Source organism: Mastigoproctus giganteus, chromosome 1 (genome assembly GCF_048544385.1).
Source record: "Mastigoproctus giganteus isolate SK-2022 chromosome 1, ASM4854438v1, whole genome shotgun sequence".
NCBI classification, from domain to species: Eukaryota; Metazoa; Arthropoda; class Arachnida; order Uropygi; family Thelyphonidae; genus Mastigoproctus; species Mastigoproctus giganteus.
The window spans coordinates 41188894-41215917 of record NC_143575.1 but is presented as its reverse complement, the minus strand read 5'-3'; the positions used below and the strand labels follow the sequence as shown (position 1 = coordinate 41215917).

Sequence of the window (27024 nt, the reverse complement as noted above, 5' to 3'; positions counted from 1 at the left end):
GAAAATGTAAGAAAGATTCTTTATGTATATACATATCATAACGTCAATCAATCACTTAATGCTATGATTTTACCGTCTGTTGTGTTCACGCACCAATTAGTACATCATCTGTCACGTCTATATGTCAATCAAAAAAATGTATTAAATACATCGTTCTCAACTTCTGCTCCAGATAAACAATACACACCATCTGTTTACCAAGAATGCAGGGAGAAGCAGTGGTGGCTGCAAACCAGTTTGTCTGGTAAGTTTCTCGTAGTTTGCTGTGGTTCTTGTGTTGGCTTTCTTTATCTTAGCCCCTTTATGATATAAAAAAAAAAAAAATGGATACCAATTCTGAAATCAGTACAGCACATTTATTAACTAATTATTTCGGCACCCTTTGTGCTTCCTACAGCACATTTTGAGAAGGTAACATATTAGAAAAGAAACTTATTCTGCAAGTTTAAATGTGCAAGCCTGTGTTATTTCTTAATAACATCTGGTATTGTCGGATGTAAAAGTCAAGTCAGAGAAATGTATAAATATGGGAACCATCCTTTCTCCTCCCATACATGATTATTAGAGCTGATTCTACTTACTCTTACTTATGATAAGTGATGGTAATTACATGGTGGAATTACAGAACTAACTTTAAATGGTAACTAGGAATTTAGTTCTTGTCAGTGCCAGTGGTGTGATGGGGCTGTCTCATGCGAGTCAATTGCTAAATTTTCAAGAATTTTGTGAGCTGGTTGTTAAATCGACAATGGCTACAAACTGTAGAGTGGCACACACACACATTTCAATCCACAATGGCTAGCAGCATTTGGGTGATAAGCGTATATATGGTGAAATGGAAAATCCAGACGGGGCATGCTTATTTTGGCACCCTTTGTGCGTCCTTTGTCCCACCCCTTCCTTACATGCCAGCCTGTGTAGGGATTATCTCATCTAGCAATTTTACAAGAATATTATTTTCGACAAACATCCTGCTTCAGTCCCGTCCCATTTTCATGCGTTGTTAGTCTGCTGGGGTGAAAATTACCATAGTGAAATTAACTAATTATTTCTATAATTTCTATTCTATCTACAAAATTGAAACTCTCAATATACATAAACATAAGTGTTTTCTTTGATGTCCCAACTTTAAAATTCAGAAAAATCTATTAATTAACATGCAAAGAGCAAAAATGTATATTCGAATATGCTACTGTTATTGTTGTTATTTTTGGTTTTTAGGAGCTTTAGCAACTAATGCCATATTGCTCCGGGGATATGCAGTGGTCATTCCCTGACCTTTCCGCATCCTACGTATTTGGTGGATCATGGCCTCGAATCCCGGTCTAATCAAGAAGTGTGTGCTACACACTGCTGCTCCTGCCCACCTAGCTATGAAGGCACCTTTCAAGTATGCATTTTCTAATTATTCTCAAGAAAAACAATCAGACATTGGCCTTGATTATAGAACGAGTCACTGAATTTGTTTTGAATTTCCTGCATGAGTGCACCACCGCTGGATAAAGGGAATTATAAATTACATGGAGTAGTGAGTTGAGACTGTTGAGAAAGAAGGCAGAAGCCTTTGAAAGCTTCAGTTATTTTAGCGCTTTTAATCTAGTATATTTTATTGCATTTTAATTCAGTATTTTATTATCATTTTATTTGTACAGTCACTGTAAACTACATTTGTTTTATTCTATTTTAATTCAGTATTTTATTATCAGTAACATTTTATTTGTATAACCACATTTATTTTGTTCGATCTACTGTAAAATTTATTGTAAATTTAAATATAAAGCTTTTTAAGATTTTGGTTTTCGTTTTTACTTCAATGGTTGGTGAGAAACGCTAAAAATCATAGTATGAATATACCCAACCCCAGAGGGGTATTTGAAGAAGTCAGTATAACATTTTTAACTTTTAAAATCATACTAACATACTTTAAATTGTTTTCAAATAAATATTAGAGCACTTACTATCAGTTTTGCTTTTTCTTTATCATCATCTGGATGTTTTCTATCTTCTTCTTCCTGCTCTAATCTCTTCAGCAAATTTCTGTAAGGATTTTCTTGTTTGGGTTCTGGAGTTTCTTCAGATGAATATAACTGACTATTGGAAAGAGCATAAAATTATCATAAATATTAAGCATAAAACATATATGATTATATAATTTACTTAACGACTATTTGATAGTATGAACCAAAGCTATAAAGCTCAATACGTTCTATGTCGATATCAATATTTGTAAAAGAATAAGAGAAGTTTACCTCAATATGATACACTCCAGAAATTAAAATGAAAACAATTAAAATATCAAAAATCTTACATTACAGCGAGAAATAATTAACAATAATTAAAAATCAAATGAACACAATTTAACACAATTAAAAATTACGTCAAAAATTAATTTTTAATTGTGTTAAATTGATTTTTAATTGTGTTCATTTGATTTTTAATTATTGTTAATTATTCTTACTGTAATGTAAGATTTTTGATTTTTTAATTGTTTTCGTTTTAATTTCTGGAGAGTATCATACGGAAGTGTTCTATGTATCATATTGAGGTAAACTTCTCTTATTCTTTTACAAACTTAACGACTATATACAGGGTGTCTCAAAAATATTGGTACAAACGTTTAGGGGAGGTAGGTAACATCTAAAGGAATGTGAATCGCATAGGAAACCACAACCGGAAACGTCACTGTAAGTCGGTAGATGGCGCTGTCCATCAGTTCGCGAGAGAGAAAATTTCTGGTTTACTCATTCAAGCAGTAGTCACCGCACGAAGAGCATGCATCAATATACGAACTGTGAGCTGGCAGACATGCACCTAGTGTATGGATTAGCAGAGGGCAGTGGACGAGCCGCTCAACGAATTTATGGAGAACGCTTCCCAGACAGGCATGTACCAGACCACCATTTGTTTGCACGTGTGCATCGGAATTTGCACAATTATGGGTCATTTAGAGGTAACAGGAGTAGTGCAAGTAGATCACGTTCAACGAGAACTCCCGCTATGGAAGAAAGTGTGTTGAATGCCATCCAGAATAATCCTACTACCAGCACACATGCCGTTGCCTCTGCCTTAGGAGTGTCTCGTTCAGTGTACAGCATGTCTGGCACGACGATTCCTTATACCCCTTTCATCTCCAAAGGGTTCAGTTACTGCTCCCCCAAGATCATCCTGCACGTGTGGCTTTTGCACAGTGGTTTCTCCAAGAAAGTGTTCAAGACTTGAATTTTCCAGCCTATGTTTTGTTAATGGATGAGGCTTATTTCACTCGGGAAGGCTTATTCACTCAGCACAATGCTCATGTGTGGGCACACGACAACCCACACGGTGTGTGCCCCCATGTGGCACAACATCGCTTTGCAATAAATGTGTGGGCAGGTATGGTCGGTGACTGCTTAGTCGACCCATACCTGTTACCATCCCACATAAACTCCACTAAATATCGGATCTTTCTTGAACAAGTTCTACCAGGGTTACTTGACGATGTTCCAGCAAATGTGAGACGCAACATTTGGTTTCAACATGACGGGGCGCCTGCCTATTATGGAAAGTGTGTTTGTAACCATTTGAACAGGTGTCGATGGATTGGCCGTGGTGGACCCATTGCCTGGCCCCCACGCTCACCTGATTTATCGAGCCTTGATTTCTTTCTGTGGGGGCCCTCAAATCTATCGTGTATGAATTGCCTGTGGAGACAGAAATAGATCTCATGGTGAGACTCGTCTGCGCATCAAAGAAACTCTAGGTGTGTTCGACCGTGTCTGCCAATCCATGCTGCGTCGGTGTCACACATGCATCGCGTTTCACGGTGGAACCTTCGAGCATCTGTTGTAACATCATGAAATGCATCCATCTCGTACTCCATTGTTAATATTATGTCAAATAAATGTTTGCCACTAATTACTGTCTTGTGTCATTTCTGCTTCTTGTGCCCCTGCATCCCGTGACGTTTCTGGTTATGGGTTCCTATGCGATTCGCATTCCTTTAGATGTTACTTACCTCCCCTAAACTTTTGTACAAATATTTTTGAGACACCCTGTATAACTGTCCCCATTCATTGTTTTGCAGGTTTTTTGGTGCAAAATATTCTCTCACTATATATTGCATCTTTTCCATTTATTTTTATTTATTAGCATATGGTTTCATTCTCAATGTAATGTTTCATCGTGGGAAAGAAACTTGGGAAAAAGCATGTTTTACACTGTTTACGTGCTAAAAATAAAGTAAATAATATCTAAATAAAGACTAATTTATACTGCTTATATCCCACCACACACCCATATATAAAAAATATAAATATATACAATATATAACCCTCTGAATGCTAAATACGGTCAATCTGCCAACCCACACTGGACCAGCATGGCAGATTATGGTCCATTTCCTCAACATGACTTGTCGAGGAGGCCTCCATCCTGCAATGGATTGACAATGGCTGCAGATTCATTTACCTTTATTATATGCACCCTACCGTATGCATTTGCAAGGGATACATTCTAGGATAAATGCAAATACAGTGAAACTTCTCCTAACGGACACCTCTCGTTAACGGACATCTCTCTACAACGGACATTTTCAAATTCCCCAACTCACCTCCATTGGTTTTAACGTGTTTGCAGCTTCTGTCTAGCGGACATTCTCTGTAATGGACGCGGACAGGCAATCTGCACTGTTTCGTTTAGATTAGCACTTAATTTGATCTCCCCATAACGGACAGCGGGCGAGCTCACGGTCCTTTTTCTAGGACCGTTTCTTCCACGTATTGCCTCAATCGTGTGTTTATTTTCTATTTCCGATTCTCTGCATTTTATCAAGGTTTACGTCGCGGTTCTAAACCCTTTGTCAAGAATTTTAAGGCACGTGTAAAACTTCTGATGAATTCGGTGTGTGCCGGGGGGTGGTATGGTCGGCCTTTCGTCTTTTCAGTTTCAGTTTTCAGTTTTGTTCAGTGTCGTGTGAAGTGCACAATGTCTTCTCGTAAACATTTAACTTTCAAAGATAAAGTCGAACTCATTAATGCGTATGATCGGCAAAAAAATAGTGTTCGCAATCTCACTGCAAAATTCAAAATCGGGAAGACGCAAGTAAGCGACATCCTAAAGAAAAAAAATGAACTGCTCAAACAATTTTGGCAACACGGAAATGATCAGGTTCAAAAATCATTTCCGAAAACTGTTGGACTTCGAATTTGTCGCGCACGTGTTAAAAAAATTCCCATTAATGGGCCTATTATTAGGGAAAAAGCTTTGGAGGTTGCGAAATCTATGGGAGTAAATGAATTCAAAGCTTCTGTGGGATGGCTAGACAAGTTCAAAACTCGGCATAAAATTCTTGGAAAACCGTAAGTGGTGAAGGTGGATCTGTTGATACTGGGGTTGTAACAGAGTGGACCGTCAAATTGGAAGATTTATGTCGTGATTTTGAAGCTAAGGATATTTACAACTGTGACGAAACAGGGTTGTTTTTTTAAAGCTCTTCCTGAAAAAACAATGAGTCTAAAAAACGAAAAGTGCCAGGGCGGTAAAATTTCTAAGGAACGCTTGACTGTATAATGTCTCCCAGCATATTGTGTACAAATAAGCTGGGAGACTTTGAACAACCTCTTGTTATAGGAAACCCACAAAATCCTCGTTGTTTCAAGGGCATAAAGTTGAATCTTTTGGATGTTGACTGGAAGTCTAATAAAAAAGCGTGGATGACACGAGATACCATGTTGTTGTTGTTGTTGTTTGGTTTTTAGGAGCATTAGCAACTAAGGCCATATTGCTCCGGAATATGCGGTGGTCATTCCTTGACCTTTCCGCATCCTCCATATTTGGTGGTGACGGGCTCGAACCCCTGTCTAAACAAGATACCATGAGCGAATGGATAAGTCAATTTAACCAAAACATGATTCGTCAAAACAGAAAAATTATTCTTTTCATGGATAATGCTGCATCTCACCCGCACATTGAATTGTCCAACATTCAAATCGTTTTTCTGCCACCAAGCACATCTGCAGAGTGTCAGCCCTTGGATCAAGGGATAATAAAAAATTTTAAACTTCACTACAGAAAACGTGTTTTAAGACATCTCATTGCAAACATGAACGATGTAACGTGTGCGAGTGACCTTGAAAAGAAAATCAGCATCCTAGATGCGATTCAATGGATTTCCTCTTCAGTAAACGCAATTAGAAAACAAACTGTAACGAACTGTTTTGTAAAGTCTGGCTTCTCAAACGCAAAAATTTAAGTTGTGAACAGCAATGTGGAGCACCAAGAAGAACAAGAACTTCAACATCTATTGATAATGTACGATACTTCCGCTACAAATGACCCTGGCTACAAAGATATAGACTCAAACCTCACTACAGAAGATGGTGCTCTAGATATCAATGACATTATCATCGATATTTTTCAAGAAGTTCCTCATGAGGATGAAGAAATGGAAGGAGGTCATTCTGTCGAAGAACATATTAACGACGAACCACCGATGAAAATAGAAGAAGCGCTCGTACAAATCAATCGTTTAAAAATGTTTTTCGCCGCTGAAGAAGCTACTGAAGGACTTTTCGATGGTTTCTTCACTCCAAACAAATGTTGAAAACAAAACTATCAGCCAGAAGAAGGTGCAGAAGAAAATAAGTGATTACTGTATGCATTTTTCTTAAGATAAAGTCATAATATGCATAGCACAATTGTATGTATATTATTTACAAAAATATTGTGCAAAATCTGTATATAATTTAATTTTACATTAAACGTTTAACGATTTTTCTTTCTTTCTTTTTTTTTTTCCTCCCTCAGACTTCTTGTTAGCGGACACTTCTCTCTAACGGACACATTTTCGTTCCCCGTGGCTGTCCGTTAAAGGGAAGTTTCACTGTACCAAAATTCACAAATGAGGTCATGGACTCAAATATATCCTTTTAATAAGTTACACACACATTGCAGTGGTGTTGAACTTTGTTGAATTTGTTTCAAAGCAAAATGCAACTTTAATGACAGCCTTCACTTGCCAATACAATAATTAGCTATAGAGAACTCAAATGAGTTTCTTAGTTCCTCAGTTCTTAGCATTAGGCTAACATAACACACATCCTGAAAATTATATACAGTACAGTATTGTCTTGTCCTGTAATGTGTTTCTTCTGCCAGAAGGATTTAAACTGTCTAGTTAATGCAATGGTCTTATCAAAAACAGCAGAAAAAAACCCTGCCTTCACAATTTCCCAGTTATTGCATTACTTTCAAACAAACAGCACAGTGCCAAAAGTTTAACCATCATTTATTTAAAAGACCTCACCTAATATCTAACTGCAGTGCCTCATCATTTAAATAAATAGCAGATTTACTTCTCTTTTTTTTTTGGCAATCCATTTATTTGAAAATAGTACAATACTGTGGCAACTCATTGTGAAGGAACAATTTATTTTTTTTTGCTGTGAGCAATATGATCATTGCATTATCTGGGCAGTTTAAATCTGCTTTGGCCTTATTGATTTAAAATCTGTTTAAATCAATAAGGCCAAACAGTATTAGCTATTCTATAATTTTGAAGCTCTAACTGTGTATTGTTAATTTTCATTCAATTTAAAAATTCAAAAATAAAATTTGTACTTTGTTTGTTATTGTTATTTGGTTTTTAGGAGCATTAGCAACTAAGGCCATATTGCTCGAGGATATGCGGTGGTCATTCCCTGACCTTTCCACATCCTCCGTATTTGGTGGTGACGGGCTCGAATCCCAGTCTAATCAAGAAGAGTGTGTTATGCATTGCTGCTGCTCCTCCTTCCCACATGGCTACGGAGGCGCCTTTTGTACTTTGTGAGATGTTGCCATTCGTGAGATAGTTATAACTCATTGTAAGCTTGCAACAACTATGAAGAAAATTAATTTTGAGTGTCAAAAAATCCATTCTCAAAAACTACTCAAAGAATATTCATGGTTTGCAAATAGCGAGTTCATGAACATGGAAGGTAGGGTGTAATATACACACACATTTGGATATATATATAAAACAGAAATTGAAATATATAAATTAAGAATAAGATAGCAGAATGGCAAGCCAAGTAAGAAGCAAAAGCAGAGAAAAAGACATCTACAGCAACAAGAGGGGAAGGGGTAACTAAACTAAGAATAAGGGTATTGTAAGAAGGTACAAAACTGTAAATAAGGGCGTTGTGGAAGGAACTAAATTGAGAATATGGGTGTTGTAGAAGGAATATATTGAAAAAATAATTTAGAATCAAAGCAATTAACATAAATTTAGCAGCACTCCCCTCCTAGCACCAAGGTTGAATTATATGAAATATCACTATGAAGTAAACAAAAAAGCCAGCAGTACAAATCACTGCTGTTGTTGTTGTTGTTGTTGTAGTAGGGTTTAGGAGCATCAGGAACTAAGGCCATTTATTTCGTGTATATTGTCTGTAAATGGCATGTGTTCTGCAGTCAATTTTCTGTTTGCTGGATGAGAAACTTGAGTTTCTGGGAGAAAAAAACCATGCTACCCTTGTTTAAGACTAGCTAACTCAATCACATTGTGAAAAAGGCCTATAAAAATTCCTCCTACCATCAACGGTACTCAAACTCTGGTCTTTTCCACCCAGTGTGGGGAGAACAGTGATCCTAGCAACTGTGCTACTTACAAGGGTCAAATCGCTGCATCAATGAATTGAATGATAAAGTAATCAAGGCATTGATGCAATAGATTTGAGTATTTTCATGCTCTTATTTAACTTTGCTCCCCACTGGCAGTTTGGCATTGATTTGTACATACTCTCAGATGCTATATTTTAGTTTCCTATTGCATAAAGAGTACCATTAATCAAATGCATTGCACTAATAATTTACAATGTGTATACCTATTATAAATAATGATCCATATTTGTCCCTGCTACATTTTTAAAGTATTTCTGATGAACAATTTTCTTTTATACACAACTGATCATAAGGTAAGTTTATTATTGTTCTGCTATTAATCAGCAATGCATAGGAAAGAAGTAATTTATTTAAAACTAACAAAAGACAATATTTGTATAGGTAGAGCCAAACTGAAAAAGGTCTGAAAGTATTTTGCCTAAGACCCTTCAAGAAATGTAACCCCAATGATATCTTTACAGTTCAAAATCTAATGGTTATTTGCAATAAGTGAATAACAATAAACTGATGAGAACTGAAAAGCAATTTAACTGTATATTTAAGCACTTTGGAATAATACATACTATTGTGAATCAACTGCTGGAGGTGAAGATACTTGTGATTTATTTGCTGGTAAAGTTGAAAATGATTTTACACTTTCACTATTTTCTGTATTTGCATCACACTCCTGTTTGCTATGGTCACTAGGAGGTAATTCCATGTGTAATATTTCTGCTACTTTTTCCACTACCTAAATTAAAATTAGAATTCACATATTAATAGCATCTAAAAAATACTAAATTATCATAATGAAAATATATTTAATATTTTCAATAAAGTGGTTCAATAAAGTGGGTGGTTCAATAAAGATTGGTTGATTGGTTTAAAATTGTAATGGCACATTAGCAGCAGTGTCTATTATGCGCCAAGAAAATTAAATAAAGAATCGCCCTGACCTAGCTGCAGAGGTGCTAGCCTGTTGATGCTTGGCACAGGTTTTAGTCCTTCTCTACATAGCCACCGTGCAGATTTACACATTTTTTCCCATTGATGGATGAGGCTACGGATTCTGTTTTTGTAGAAGTGGTGAGGTTTGTCTTTGAACCATGACTCTTTGCAGAAATGGGTGTCTCATCATCAGGAAAGTGGGTTACCTACAAGAAATGATTTGAGGGAAGGAAACAAGAAGTCCAATGGTGCAAGATTGGGTGAGTAGGCTGGATGGGGGCAGTATTTCATATCCACAAGTAGCTGCTTGTGTTGTTGCAATTTCAGAAGTGTGAACTGGGGCATTGTTTTGAAGCATTCTCACACCTTTGGACAGCATGCCATGCCTAAATGTTTTGATTTTCTCCCATAATTTTGTGAGAAAGTTGGCATAATAGGCACCTGTAATTGTTCTTCCTTTCGGCAGGTAATCAGTCATTATTATGCCTTTCTCATCCCAAAACGCTGTCAGCAAGACCTTTCCTGCTTGGACCGTTGCCTTCCTGTGGGGTGGGGAACCATGATGTTGCCATTCCATGGACTGCTTTTTACTTTCAGGGTCGAAATGGTGTATCCAACTTTCATCCTGAGTGATTAGATGAGAGAAAAAGTCTTCCTCATTTTTCTGGCACAGGACTAACAACTCTTGTGATTTCTGTTGTCAATCAGCCTTCTGGAAACCAGTCAATAATCGGGGAATCCATCTTACACTCAATTTTCATAAATGGAGTTGGTCACGAAGGACTGTTTCAACAGAGCTCACACTAATCTTCACCTCCTGGGACAATTCACACACAGATATCCAGCAATCTTCCATGATTAACGACTCCACTTTTCTGATCGTGCTCATCAATGGCTGAATGGGGATGACCTAGAATGGGCTCAGATTCTACTGATGTCCGACCACACTTACACTGTCTATACCAGTGCTTCACAATGCCATAGGATGGGGCTTCATTCTTATATACAGCAGTCATCTCCTTGTGGATTTCTTTAGATTTCCCCTTCAAGAACAGATACCGGATTACAGCTCTAGCTTCAACTTTGTCCATGATGCTACTTCGTAACACGTTCAGCTCTGTAAGAGAAAAACAAATTAAGACTCACGACTTAAATTTTACACCTTTAGTACAGAGATATGTATGATGCTACACACAAAATATCATAACTGTGATATGTGGAAGTAGGTGAGAACGATTCTTTATTGAACCACCCTCGTATTTTAATTCCATATTCATTCAAACAAAAAAGAATAGCAAAAATTTAAACATCTGTAAATTTAGTCTCCTAGAAAACTTAAATATATCTAAAAATTTCTAAAACATATATACTAGTGTATGACGTATATTAATTAATTAACTTCACTGACGACTTGCACATCACATGTGATACACTAGGAGGCCAAACACAACTCGGGTTCTTCAAAGTAGCCAATGTTTTTGCTAACAATTAGTCAACTAGTAAATGTTTCAGGAATTCATCCTATTAGCAAATATAATATACATTGCAAGAACACAGCTAATCTATATTACCTGCGTGGACAAACATGATCACCTTGGAAACTAAGAAAGCTGGTTTGACAACTGGTATTTTATAAATCACTGTAGAGTCTGCAAGGATGAACTTCCAATTCTTTGTGTTATGACTACTGTAGTCTGTATGATGCAAGGACTGTTATGACTTTTCCACAAAAGTACAATGCAATGGACTCTTAGCAGGGATGCTAAACTATTGACGGCATTATTTTTCAAAATGAATCTTACTAGCTAAAGGAATATGACAAACAATAATAGCCCAATAAATCATATCTGGCTTTCATTAGGACTGCATGAAAATTGGTTACTGCAGAGAAGTTCAAAACAATTTCTTATTCAATATCAATACAGCAAAATTTATGTTTTAATTCAGAGATTGTTCACTTATGAAAACATTATGCTCTTTATCTTATGGAGCTTTGGTTGTATGCATGATCGTCAAAAGTCACATGTTTTTAACTCAAGGTGTGACCCAGAATTTATTATCTCTTGTGCTTTTCAATTTGTGTTGCTTTAGCATGCTGGTAATAATTAATATATCAGTTATAATTAATTTAACATATAGATAAAAGTTAACATAAAGAACCTTAAAAGCATTTAATATTCACTAAGTTTCATTATCAATGTACTGTCCAGTATTATAATGTGAGGGGTGATATTAGCTGCTTTGAGAAGTTTGTGTCATGTGGATTTAATACTAACAAGCAAGGCATTTTTGCCTCATCACATCACAAACCTTCTTCAGTAATCAGTCTATACTTTACACCTTCAATAAGATCAAATAAAATAACATTAAGATCTGTGACAAAAAAAAAAATCCCCACATCCACTGCAGAAATATATCAAAGATAGCTAAAAGATTAGCATTAGCATTAATTGGGGCATATGATGCAAGAAAGAAAGCTTATACGGCATCAGCAAAAAAAAAAAAAAAAACCTTTCCATTTCATCCATCCGGTCACTCCAAATGTTTGTCTAATTCAGCCTTAAATTTATTTAAGTTATCAACTTCCACAACAACAGATGGAAGTCTGTTCCAGCAATCATCTACCTGCTGGATAGTTGATTACCCAGCAGGTAGCTGATTGCTGGAACAGACTTCCAGTAATCAACTACCTGCTGGAACAGACTTCCAATAACCAACTACCTGCTGGGTAGTTGATTACTGGAAAAGGCAAACTTCTGCTCATCTATTCTACAACTGTCTTTCCTCAATTTGAATCTATGCACCCCTCAGGTTCTTAATCTGAGCAAGGGGAAGTATCCCATCAGCACTGAGCCTGCTCAAACTATTCAAGGCCTTATACACCTCAATCAGATCACCTCGCAGGTGCCTAGTCTCCAGGTGCTACAACTTGCAGAACTTAAGCCTGTCTTGGTAAGAGCACCCCTTTGTTCCTCTCACCAATTTTGTTACCCTTCTCTGTACTTGTTCTAGCAACTCTACATTCTTCCTAAAATGAGGCCTCCAGACCTCTATGCAGTACTCAAGGTGTGGCTTGACCATTGCATTATACAAAGGGATAATCACATCCTTGTCTCTGCTGGCAAAATTCCTATATATCAATAACAAAACTCCATGATCTGCTCTGGCAGCCCATCTTCACTGCTCAGAGAACTTCATATCTGACTGCACAATTACCCCCAGGTATTTTTCATTCTTCACCTCTCTGAGTGTAGTACCACACAGTTGATATGTTTCTCTTGGGTACCCATATCAGTACTTTGCATTTGTCAATGTTAAACTTCCGTTGCTACTTCTCAGCACATCTGCCTAACTGTTCTAGGTCCTGTTGCAGTAGCATATTGTCTTTACTGTCATTAACAACCCTGCCAACCTTTGTATCATCTGCAAACTTGAACATTAAGCCTTATATACCTTCATTGATACCATTGATAAATACACAAAACAACAATGGGCCCAGGACCGAATCACGGGGGACTCCACTAATAACATTAGTGGAGTCCCCCATGGTTCTTGGGAGAGCTTGGGGGGATACAAGGACTAATAGATTAACAGTAGCCACTGGCAGAGGTGAAAGTGATTCTTGCACTGCTTCTATTGCAATGAGCAGAAGCCTGGAAAACAAGATGCAGGATATTTCAGAGACTGCTGGGAGTCATTGCAGTACAAGTAAACATATGGGTTGTGTTAGGGTAGCTAAGAAAAAGAACAAGTGCATGTATACTTGTGTGTACACCAATGCTAGGAGTTTGGTAAATAAATAAAAACAATAAAACAGATATTGTTGGGATATCAGAGACGTGGTGTCACACAGATATAAGGAATGCAGAACTGGAATTTGGGGAGTACAACGTCTACAGAAAGGACAGACAGGATAGGAAGGGTTATGCTATTAGTTAAGAAACAGAAAATCCAAGGAAGTGAAGCCAGTCGACATCACTGGACAGTGCAGTTTCGAGTCAGTTTGGTGTGACATAAGCATTGGGAGATCAAAATTGAGAGTAGGAGTGTGCTATAGGTCTAATGCCTCTGATGAGTATAATAAGAAACTGTACGGGGAAATAGAGTGGGCCAGTAAATCAGAGAGTCTTATAATGGGGGATTTTAATTTCCCAGATATTGACTGGAATTTGGGGGCTGGTCACTCACACACTAGCAAGGCTTTTGTGGATTTATTGGATGATTGTTTTCTACATCAGCATGTTCGGGAGGCAACTAGAGGGAGGAATACTCTTGATTTGATTATCAGTAGTGATTCTTCATGCATTAAGAATCTGCAGGTAAATGAACCACTATGTGGCAGTGATCACAGTGTGCTGAAGTGGGATTTATTCAAAGAGGTAACTACCATTAGGGGTAAAGGGAAGGGTTATTGCTTTTGTAAAGGCGACTACATGGTCTGAGACAGTATTTAAATTCTATACAGTGGGGACCAACTGATGAGGTTACCAACAGCAAATTCAAAGTGGGAAGCATTCAAAGAACTTATCTTGGAATCTACTACGCTTTACATACCAACTAAGAAATATTGTTCAAGGTTTAGGCCTAAATGGATGTCAGATGAACTAATGAGACATATGGCAGAGAACAAAAATGCATGGCATACATATAAATTAACACGTGACACATAAGCCTATAATAGATATAAGTTGATCTGTAACCAAGTTACAAAGGAGGTTAGGCAGGCGAAGGCAGATTACGAGAAATCCTTGGCAAGGGATGCAAAGAAAAACAGCAAAGAGTTCTTTATTTATGTAAATTCTAGAAGGAAGGAGATGAATCAGATTGGTCCACTTGATATTGATGGTTCAACTGTTGATGATCCTGCTCAGGTACCTAACAAACTAAATGAATATTTTGCATCGACATTCACACATGAGGAGTTATTCAGCGAGGGGAATGACAGAGGCATATTCAACTCTGGCAGTAAGCTAGATAATCTTGTAATAACTGAGAGTAAAGTGGAGGAGAAATTTTTGAAGATAAACACAAGAAAGGCACCTGGGGTGGATGGGATCTATCCAGTTATATTAAAGGAGGCAGAAAAGGAAGTAAGCAAACCCTTAGCCATAATTATGAGAGCTTCCTTGGACTCAGGGGAGGTACCCATAGACTGGAGATGTGCAAATGTTACCCCAATTCACAAAGGAGGATCAAAGGCTAACACAAGTAATTATAGACCTGTGAGTTTAACTTCTGTTCCAGGAAAATTAATGGAGGCACTGGTTAAAGAAGCACTGCAGGATCATCTAGACAAGACTTCAGTTATAGCTCGGACACAGCATGGTTTTGTTAAGGGGAAGTCTTGCCTGACCAATTTGATTGGATACTATGATGCAGTCACAAAAGAACTGGATGCAGGGAATAACTTTGATGTTATATATTTGGATCTTAGAAAGGCTTTTGATACTGTTGCACATGGAAGACTGCTGCACAAATTGGAGCAGTGTGGCATTGGAAGAAAATTGCTGCTATGAATAAAGGGGTTGTTGAGGAGGAGCAGACAGAGAGTGGTAATCAATGGACTCTGCTCATTGTGGACTAATGTTATTAGTGGAGTCCTTCAGGGTTCAGTGTTGGGTCCATTATTGTTTTCTGTATTTATAAATAATACTGATGATGGTATATCAAGCTTAATGTCCAAGTTTGCAGATGATACAAAGGTTGGCAGGGTTGTTAAGGACACTACTGATGCTATTCTGCTGCAACAGGATCTGGAAAGGTTGAGCAGATGGGCTGAGCAGGGAAAGGTTGAGCAGATGGGTAGCAAATGAAGTTTAACATTGACAAATGTAAAGTACTGCATTTGGGAAACAGCAACCCCAGAGCAACATATCAACTCTGTGGTACTACACTGACAGTGGTAGAGAATGAAAAGGACCTGGGGGTAACTGTGGTGACAGATATGAAGTTCTGTGAGCAGTGCAGATGGGCTGTAAGAGTATATCATGGTGCCTTATCAATGATATACAGGAATTTTTCTAGCAGGGATAAGGAGGTGATTATTCCCTTGTATAAGGTAATGGTCAGACCACACCTTGAGTACTGTATACAGGTCTGGAGGCCTCATTTCAAGAAGGATGTAGAGCTGCTGGAACAAGTACAGAGAAGGGCAACAAGATTAGCAAATGGAACAAAGGGTTGCTCTTATGAAGAAAGGCTTAAGTTTTGAAAATTACAGTGTCTGGAGACTAGGCACCGGTGAGATGATCTGATAGAGGTATATAAAGCCTTGAATGGTTTGAGCATGCTCAATGCTGATGGGATTCTGCCTCTTGCTCAGAATAATCACCTGAGAGGGCATAAATTCAAATTGAGGAAAGACAGATGTAGGAGAGATGTGAGGAAATTAGCCAGCCGGTAGTTGGTTGGTGGAACAGACTTCCATCCCTTGTTGTGGAAGTTGATAGCCTAAATGAATTTAAGGCTGAGCTGGACAGGTATTTCGAACGAACGGAGGGGTGAAGTGGAAGTTTTTTTTTTTTTTTTTTTTTGGCTGATGCTGCATAAGCTTGCTTTCTTGCATCATATGCCTCTACTAATGCTAATATACTGATATACATTCATTATTCTTTTGATTTTATACAAATATACAATACATCTGAAGCAAATGCTGTCTGAATCATGCACCAGCTTAACACTTAGAATAAGAAGACATCCTGTGTCTGTAGACACAGGATGTGTCTTCTTACATGAGATTGAAGAGGGCTCAAGATGCCTACAAAAGATCCTGTCTAAGAAAAAATGGTAGCCATATAATATCACAGCTGGCTTTATGCATGGGTACACAAGACACCTGCCCAGGGCCCCGTGCTTATGGAAGGCTTTCCATTGGCAAGAGAGTCAACTTATCTGCCTAGGGAGTTCAGTGCTGGGCTATGCAAAAGGGGAGGTACTGAACGTAACATACCCAGGCTCCAAAACAGAAGATGGGGGGGTGAGAAGGTTTCTTACAGAGTTATAAATATAATTATAATAAAATAAAGGGAATCCTAAAACCCATTGTGCACCTGGACACCCAAACAGCATTGCCTGCAATCCCTACACATCCTAGAGAAAAACTAGCACTTGTTGTTGTTGTTGTTTGTTATTTGGTTTTTAGGAGCATTAGCAACTAAGGCCATATTGCTCCAGGGATATGCGGTTGTCATTCCCTGACCTTTCTGCATCCTCCGTATTTGGTGGGCATGGGCTCGAACCCCGGTCTAACTAGCACTTCACAGTTTATAAATTAAGTCTTGGGGAAGTAGCATATAAATTAAGTCTCGAGGAACTTATAACCTAAAATAACCAGAACTTTCTTGTCTGAAGTACTAATTATTTCTCTCTAATTCTGAACGTGATTATCTTCAGATATTTATAACATTTTCCAAATATTTATATTACACAAAACAAATATAAGCAAGATTGATATGAAAATAAAATCTTACATCAGGTTCAAGACACTTCTGAAAGTGTTCAAGCAAGCCTTTGACCCGACAGTGCTCTAGATATTCTTCAAAGTCTTCCATTTCTAGCAATCGTTGCTGATGTAATGGCGTCAGCTTGCTGTACCTGCCAATTTTCCGGGCCTTTTGAGGTTTTGCTGAAAGCAACTTTCGCAGAGCATCAGATGGCTCTTTTCCATCTGTGTCAATAATTGTAAACCTTTCATCACGAACAGGAAAACTCCACTTATGTATATTCATAGGCCTTGAAACACAGCAAGGAATTATATGTTTTGTACAGCATGTTGGAATAAACTGCTTCTTTCTAGAATGAAAAAAAAAAAAAAAAAAACATGAGGAATATATTATTTGAATGACCTAAATAATTCTTCTCCATTAATGCATACATATATAATTATCTATTTGATAGTACTGTATATATAAGAGAGCTATGCTGTTCAATATGTTCTTCATTGATATCAATATTTGTAGGAGAATAAAAGAAATTTATCTCAATATGATATGTATCATATTGAGATAAATACATACATAATTATCCTATATATATAATTATCAAATAAATTTTAACCAAAAACAAAAAATCAAACACAGAGGATCATTGTTATTTGTTTCATTCATTCCGGTCAACTTTTAGCTTAGTACTGCCATTAGTCCAGTGAGAGTCATCATGGGGATTATTTTCACTTATTCGATAGAGATTTTTTGAACTTTCAGTAGACATATGAAGGAAAAAGCTTTTAAAAAAATGTTATGAGGTATAGCTGGCTAAACAAAGCAGTTTCAGAGTTAAAAAAAACTAAAAGAAAAATGTGGGGGTCAAAATAGCCCCAATGTGCCAGAATGTTAAAATTAGATACATAGTGCCACCAAATTTTTTATTATTATAAAAAAATAAAATTGTTCTCCTTTATGGGGTTTTTTTCCCCGCACCATGACAGATACTCATACCAAGTGCATGGGGTGGTTGGTTGTGTCCAATTACCACAATTATTACTGTTGGTCGAGGAACTCTCTTACTATCCTACAGACATCCAGCATCACAGCTTTCTGGAGTTTCACATAAATGTTCACTAGGAGGTCTATTACTGTTAGGTTCTTATGAAGGCTTTTTGGCACCACGCCAGTGGTTCACACAGTGGTCAGGATGGTCATTACTTATTCCATATATCTTTAACTTCCTGTCTTAGATCTGAATACTTCCTGATCTTTTCCTCGTATGTTTTCTGAAGGTTGTTGGTGTTGGGCACCACAATGCCAATCAAATAGGTAGGCCTTTCCTTCTTGTCAATGAGGGTTATGTTTCGTCTGTTATTACGGCACGTCTCAGTATAGTCTGTGAATAGAAGTCTCTAGTACGGCCTGAGGCTCGTACTTGTAATACGGTAAACTTTCTTTGATCAGCTGGTATTTTTGAACTAGCTTCTGATGTATCATCCTGAGCACCTGGTTGTGTCTGTGAGTGTACTCCCTACATCCTGTGGTGATGTGCTGGATTGTTTCTGGGGGTGGTGGCATCGAGACAGGTGTCATCTGTTACTCCAGGGTCCTTGGTGACGTATTTCCTGGCTAAACAAAGCAGTTTCAGGGTGTTGATTACCTGATCTTGCATGGCAAGCATGAATCCTTCGCTCTTGGGGAAGAGCTTTCCTTTTGTGAGCCAAGCGTTGGAAGCCATCTTATCTTTGTAGTCATTTTAATGTCTACTGTGGAATGTCTTTGTCCATCTTTCTGTTCTCTGTTTCTTCTGTCTGTATGTGAGAGAGGCTTCCTTGTTGAGGTTGAATGTTATGTGCCATTTGTCTAATTTCCTTATGGTTTGGTAGATTGGCGCTGTGTTTCCCTGGAAGTAATCCCGCAGGTTCTTAATTGCATTCTTCTGTTGTTCAATAAGGTCAGTCAATCCCCTGCCTCCTTCTTTACGGGCTATGATCAGTCTTTCTATGGCTAACTTCGAGTGGTGTTGGCGGCTCTTGGTCATCATTATCCTGATCGATCTCATAATCTGCTCCAGCTTGGTGTTGTTTTCAAAAGGAGTACATTAGTACTGGGACTGCATAATTGTTTACAGCTGTGACCACATTCCCACCATTCAGCTTTGATTTTAGCAGGCTTCTCAGTCTTTGATAGTATTTCTCAATCAGGTGGACCTTCATTTCCTTGTTTTCTAACTGGCCTGCATCATCCCCAGATATTTGTATGTCTCTCCCTTTGTCATGGCTTCAATATCTTCACCAGCTGGTAGTTTTATCTGACTAGATGCCCTTGATGTAATCCAAGGGTGTTGCATTTGTCTAGGCCAAACTGCATTCTGATGTCAGTGCTGAACTCTTCAGTGATCCAGAGTGGCTATTGGAGTTGATTCTCAGTTGTGGCATAGAGTTTGATGTCATCCATGAACATCAAGTGGGAGAGAATGCACAGGTTCTTCCTCCCTTCTTTTAGGGTATATCCATACTTGCTGTTATTAAGCATGGTGCATAGTGGGTTGAGTGCTAGACAGAACCATAGTGGGCTCAGGGCATCTCCCTGGAAGATCCCTCTTCTAATGGGTATTGGTCTAGTCTTGATGTTCTCGACCTTGATGGTAGTCCACCATTTTGCCATGGATGCTTCTAAGAAATGTGTCAGTGTCGGGTCGACCTCATAGATCTTCAGTGTCTCTATCAGCCAGAGTCCAAGGCCTTGCGGTAGTCTATGTAGGCCATATACAGGTTGTGGTGCTTCTTATAGGTTTGTTCCATAACTGCAATGTCAATGGTCAGTTGCTCCTTGCATCTTTTGCTCATCTTCTTATATTCCTTTTGCTGCTTGGCCATAATGTTCTGCCTCTCCAAGTGGTCTGATATCTTCTTAGTTATGCAATTGGTCAGGATCTTGTACATTGTTGGGAGACAGGTGGTCTCTACTTTGCCAGGTTTGTGGTGTCTTTGTCCTTAACCTTCAGGTGGGTGATACCTTGAGTCAGAGGCTCTGGGATTGTGTCAGGGGTTCTAGGATTGTGTCAGGTGCCTTATTATTGGGTGAACTGCTCCATTATGTGCACGTATGTGTGTAGCTGAACTTGTACCAGTAGTTGTGGATGTTATCTATTCCTGGGGTTCACCAGTTGTGGAACTTCCTGATCGACTGTTGTACTTCTTCCTCCCAAATCTCCCATTCTGTCAAATTTTGCATGTTCTTGGTCTTCTTCCATTCTAGATCTATCCAGGGGAACAGCTGTTATGACTAACTCTGCTGCTCCACAGGTTGCCCAGAACTCCTTGAGTGCCTTCTGGTTGGAGGGCTCTCTGGTTTTCATCAAATATTCTGTTGTCTGTTGTTGTTATTATTGTACCTAACTTTTATACTTAACTGCTCATATGATGAAAATGGGAAACTTGTTTTCTTACATTTTTGCTCAAGTATCATCAGGCCAAACTGCAAAAAAATGTCACTACTGACCATATGTGTACAGCCTAAAACAAGAAGGGGGCCAACCACATTTTGGGCCCCCCATAAAAAAATAAATATTTTATTTTTAAATAAATATATTTTTATAAATACAATTTAATTTTGTATATACAGGGTGTTTCAAAAATTATGGTCAATAATTTAAAGGTGAAAATTACAAACTTATAAGAAATAAACAAAAAAGTCCCAGTGAACATCGGGCCGCAAATGAACCATTTTCGAGATAACGTTAAGATTTCTGTTAAGATTCACTACTGATAATACATTTTAATTTTTGGTTTTAACACCACGGGATTTTACAGATGTTACACGTTACAGGATGTTCTTTCTAATATCCTTTCCTCAACATCAGGCGTTATGCTTCTGGACCTACCTGCTTGTACTCCATGTGTGAAGCACCCATGTTTTCTAAGGCACTGATGTACCCTGATGAATGTGCGCCTATTGGGCTGCCTTCAGCAGGGAAATGCTTCTTGGTACAAATGTGCAGCATCAAGTGCACTGTCGTTGGCTTTACCATACATGAAGTGCATGTCCACGTACTCTTTATTGCCGTAACCTCTTTCCACGTTGACTATCCTTTGACAAGTACTAGTATGCCTGCTACGTCTCAGAGCATCGAGAGAGAGGGAAAATGGAGAGAATGAGCAAAACCTAATCTAAACAGACAAGTCAGTGGTGGATCCCAACTAGAAATGTGCAATATCTTGAAAACAATTCACTTAAGGACCCATGTTTACTAGGCTTTTTTTGCATATTGTAGTCTGTACAGTTCACCTTTAAATTATTGACCATCACTTTTGAAATACTCTGTATATTAAAACTTTTATTAAGCCACTTGCTCCAGGTTAAAATATTTTTGCAGTTTAGATAATTAGTGGCTTTTAACAATGATATTTCTGTCTGTAAATCTGTCAAAGATAATTGCAAACAGTCACAGAGTATTTCCATATATTCAGATGTAAGATTTATATTCAAGGAGATTCCACATAGCTTTGATTACTAGGATTATTCCTTGATTAAATCTGCTCTCTACAGCATTCATTAGGGTATCAAGAAGTGGGTAATAATAATAGAAATCTTCTTCTAAATTTTCAAAGTGATGTTGAACATTTCCATTTCTGAGGAAATGAAAATGTTCAACATCACTTTTAAAACTTAGAAGATTTCAAAGATTTCAGTGGGGCCATGCCTCCCCCGTGCACACACCTATGCTGCTGACCATGACACATCTCATCTTGATTGCTTACATTTATGCTATTTATTTTTCCAACTGATATAAGTTTGTGGATTTGCATGGTGTAATATAAACAGTAATTGTATTGACTTACAAATACAATGTAATTGCAGTGTGGGATAATATTTGAGCTACCAGGTCACCTACTCACTCAATGTCTGTATGATACAATGATCAGTGAGAGCCATAAATCTTGTCTCAGAGCACAAACCAACAACAAAAGCAGTGAAATTCTTTGTTTGTTGGGCTTCTGTAATAAATATAAATCAAAAAAGCACAACACAACATATTTTTCCAGTCAAAAAGTTATCTACCTCAGTAATGTCTTCCATTTTCAGGGCAAAGAGGAAATACCTAAAACAAAGCCATTTACAGCATCCTCGAGATCATCATATTTGAAAATTGATGCTCACAGAGGTGTTTCTTCAGATTTCTGAAGAGAAAATAATCACTGGGGACCAGGTCTGGGCTGAGGACTAGATGGTTTAACTACTGTAATTTGCATTCCCTCAGAGCAATTTCTTTATGGAGCTTGTATAAGAGCATTGTCACAAAGACACAAGATGCCTTGTGTCGATTTCAATCATTTTTGTTCCTTTATGATCCCTCTTAAATTTTTGAGAATAGCAGTGCAAGCATCTCCAGTGATTGCTTTCTTATGTGACATTAGTCTAGTAAAAGAATTCCTTATAGATTCAAAAGTAGTGACCATGACCGTCCTGATTTAAGATTGAGTCCTGCATTTTTTGGGCCGTGGTGACCCATGGTGTTTCCTTTGTATAGACTCCTGTTTCATTTCCAGATCCCAGTAATGAATCCATGTTTCTTCATCAGTTACAGTTCTTGAAAGAAGCCCTTGTGGATTTGCATTGTACATGTGTAAATTTTCCTAACAAATTTCAGCCCTGCACTATTTCCAAAAAAGTATGATCATTCTTGGCACCCAAAAAGGATTGACCTTTAACATGGTCAAATGTTCATGGTAGATGGTCATACCAATCCCTCAGAAATATCATATTCTCTGATAATCATAAACACTTTAATATGTATATCCTGTGTAACTATATCTTCAATTTTTTTTGGCAAATTTCTGAAATTATCGCTTCCATTGATCACCCCGAGAGAGAGTCATCTTCTGTGGATTCTCTACTGCTTAGACCAAAATTTTATATAATATTCAAAAGGAGCAGCATCACCATATACAGTTTTTGTGTATTTATGAATAACTTTTGGGCCAATCCCTTCATTTATCAAAAACTTAATGGCCTGATGCTCCAATTTCATAACATTTCTGTGTTCCTTCAGGATGGCAACTTTACAAACACACAAAAGCTGTGTATAATTACTGAGCTGGACCTGCACATATAAGGTACCCAAAAGTATGATAAAACTACAGTTTTTTATATATCAAGCATATATTTATAATCAAGGGAGGATAACTTACTGAACACTCTACACATGTGAACAAAACCTTTTACAGGGATTTTGGCTGGGGTAACACTGTTTTTAATTTTAAAACCATTATTCAAGTATTTAGTTTGGGGTATATTTTTATAAATTAAAAAATATATATATATTTTTTTGTGAGATGAGTTTGTTTCTAATAAATATGAAATGCTATTCTTTATATATGCATTACTGTATTTTTCAAACCAGTCATATAGTTCTCCCCCAAAATATAATAAAGGAAACATTAATTCAGTATTAGGTGAAAATCTAATCTTTTATCTGCTAGATCAATACAGTATGGTGGATACAGTATCCTTCGCGTGATTTTTTTTTTTTTTTTTTAAAGGATAATTTGTTTATATTTCAGTTCACAATCACAAAGCACATGATGAAACTCTATAAAACTGAGACAGTCAAGTACCTATTCTCAGGCTACAATCACGAGGTAATTACAGTAACCGGTACTATGCAAAATAAACCGTGGATTATGGATATTATATTCAGTGAATATTTCGCAAATATGATTTATTAAAAAAAACTAAAATATCTTTAATAAATTTGTTTCTATAAAAATCAAACTACTGACATATAATGTCAGCGAGAACTCACTGTAAGATTGACCAAATAGCCTCTGATGATTGTTTCTCATCCATACCGAATATTCTACAAAATGCTTTTAACCTGACCAATTCTGCTTCCTGAACATTATTCTGTTAATTTATAATTATTAAACGAATTTTAATTACGTGTAAACAATGTAGACCAACATTTGTAACCAAGTACATTGTTTATGGATACTCACCTGAAGTTCATAAGCTAAAAGCCATAAAATAACCAACAGACCAGAAATCATAACCGTTGACGTAATACAGGAGAGTAAAATCGTTACCATGGAAACGGATATACATCATTGAACTAACAACGTTCAGTTCCAGATAAGTCAAAAATAAAGGAAAATTCTAACTTAATTTACAACCACAATTAAATAGCCTGACGATCCAAATTGTGGTTATTTATTATAGGTTATAATGCTTTATAAATGCTATAAAATACATAGCACAGAAATTAACTTTTTTTTTTATTTGTCAGTTGGAAAATGTGCTGCTGATTTATTTTCTCAATAAAAAACGGATACTGAATATAACAAAAAAGTTTCTATTTCCTTAAATATACTGTACTTTGGTTACGACAGCAAAGGGGTTAGATACTTCACTGTAGCTGCTTATGGAAGCAGGGCCGCAGTTACACATGACATCAGGAACTTTAAAAGAAGGAATTTTTTATTTCTTCTTTTTTTGCACTAAGAAAAAGTCGGAATGGGTAGGAAGGCGTCACATTTAACTCAATTTATGGAGTTTTATTTTTCATTATGTATTATCCCGCCTTAGATATAAATGTATAAAACCATAACGATACAATCAAAGTTTTCGCCCTAAACAACCTAAGGCTCCTGCGCTATAGCGAGTGAGTCACACCACTGGTAGTAACATATCGATGGTTCGACTGTACTGTTTATGATCCTACTCAGATAGCAAACAAACTGAATGAGTATTTTGCATCGACATTCACACATGAGGAGTTATTAAGGTTTGAAAATGACAGGTTATCAAATTGTAGCAGGGTGCTTAATGATTTTGTAATAACTGAGAGCAAAGTGGAGGAGGAATTGTTGAAGTTAAACATAAGAAAGGCCCTGGGGTGGATGGGATCTATCCAGTTATATTAAAGAAGGCGGTAAAGTAACTAAGCAAACCCTTAGCCATAATTATGAGAGCATCCTTGGACTCAGGGGAGGTCCCCACGGACTGGAGATGTGCAAATGTATCCCCAATTCACAAAGGGGGTGACGCGAGGGCTTAGTGATATCCGTATCAGGCTTAGTGTCGAAGTTTGCAGATGATACAAAGGTTAGCAGGGTTGTTAATGACAGTAATGGCAGTGTGCTACTGCAACAGGATCTAGATAATTTCAGCAGATGGGCTAAGAAGTGGCAACTGAAGTTAAACATAAGAAAGGCACTTGGGGGTGGATGGGATCTATCCAGTTATATTAAAGGAGGCGGCAAAGCAAGTAAGCAAACCCTTAGCCATAATTATGAGAGCATCCTTGGACTCAGGGGAGGTCCCAACGGACTGGAGATGTGCAAATGTATCCCCAATTCACAAAGGGGGATCGAAGGGTGACACGAGTAATTACAGACTAGAGGGGAACAGGTATCCTGTGTGTTATCAGACACTCAGCCTAAAACACTTCATGGATCCAATATCTCTCTATTACAGAAGATTTAGGAGAAGTCCGGCTGGCCTGCCTCCCTAAAATCCACTCATGCACACCTTCTCGATGGTAAGCCCTGTTGCGTCACTTAGGTGGCAACGAACGTGTAGAGTGGTTCTCATCAATACGCCTGGTCAGCGTGAAGAGGAAAAGACTGAAACCCTCCAGCATATGACAGCACGACAAAAAAAATGGCCCTCAGTCCCCAGCAGCTTTCACTCCACCTCTTACGGCCGCGAGAGGATCAGAGTGGAAGCAGAGGGTGCTATGAATCTCTGGGTACGACCAGGCTGCCATGCACGGAAACTGAACTTGGCCTGTTATAACGTAAGATCACTCATCGGTGAAGACAGGATATTAGAGCTGGAAAAGGAATTAGAAAATGTGAATTGGAATATCATCGGTTTGGCTGAAACAAGAAGAAGAAATGAATCACTTAAAAGTATATCAAGTGGAAATCTGCTGTACACCAATGGAAACAGTGAAAGGAGTGAAGGTGGAGTTGGGTTTCTGGTCAATAAAGATTTAAAAAACAACATTTTGGAATTCAAAAGTACATCACCAAGGGTGTCAAGACTAATACTCAAGATTTCTAAGAGGTACAAGCTAAAGGTTATAATGATTTATGCACCAACATCGAGCCATGATGACGAAGAGGTTGAAGAAATGTACACCGAAATTGAGAATCTTCTAGATGAGCAGAAAACCCACTACACTATTATTATGGGGGACTTCAATGCTAAGGTTGGAAAAAGACAAAACAGCACAGAAAGGGGAACTATAGGAAATTTTGGAATTGGTGAAAGAAATGAAAGACTTGTGGAATTTGCAGAATCTCAAGGACTGTCAGTAATGAACACTTTTTTCAAGAAAAGGGTGAACAGAAAGTGGACATGGAAGAGTCCAAATGGATTAACAACTAATGAAATCGACTTCATCCTCACTAACAGAAGATATATTGTGAATGATGTTACCGTCCTGAATAAGGTAAATGTTGGAAGTGATCACAGAATGGTAAGATGTACACTTGATATAGATGTAGGAAAGGAAAGGAAAAAACTGACTCGAATAAATAATACAAAGGTCTTTGAGATAACAGAAGAGGAGAAAAAACAGTATGTACTGGAACTTAAGAACAAGTTTGAGCTTCTGCAGACTGCTCAAGACCAAGATATCGACGAAGAATATTACAACTTTCTGGAAGTGAAAAAGCCCAAGAAACCTATAGGGAAAAAGAAATCCAAAGAAGAAAAAATTAGTCAAGAAACACTTGTCATGATGAATCGAAGACGACAAATGAAGAGCAAAGAAAACACTGACAGGGAGAAAATTGTGTATACTGAGTTATGCAAAGCCATTAGAAAGAGACGCAGAGAGGACATAAGAAGATTTAACACACGAAAAGTAGAACAAACATTAATGGAAAACAAAGGATTTAAATCAGAAGCCATGAGCAGTAATACAGAAAGACAAATGATACTGAAACTGAAAAATAGCGATGGTGTACTTATAAACAGCAGAGAAGGCAGAAGACTACTATAGAGAATTATACAAGGAGCG

The 27024-nt window shown here is 37.6% G+C and overlaps 1 protein-coding gene across 1 annotated transcript in view; it reads right to left on the bottom strand.

Annotated features, from left to right (window-relative positions):
* The window catches only part of LOC150090739 (uncharacterized), a 42482-nt gene extending 18429 nt beyond the window's left edge, over positions 1-24053 (bottom strand). The window contains exons 1-4 of the mRNA XM_090379765.1: positions 23993-24053; positions 17037-17358; positions 9204-9370; positions 1959-2091 (exon numbers count right to left, since the gene is read on the bottom strand). Of these exons, the coding sequence (XP_090235891.1) occupies positions 1959-2091; positions 9204-9370; positions 17037-17358; positions 23993-24003 (633 nt within the window). The 5' untranslated portion in view covers positions 24004-24053. The remainder of the gene's footprint in view (positions 1-1958; positions 2092-9203; positions 9371-17036; positions 17359-23992) is intronic.
* Positions 24054-27024: the final 2971 nt, after the last annotated feature.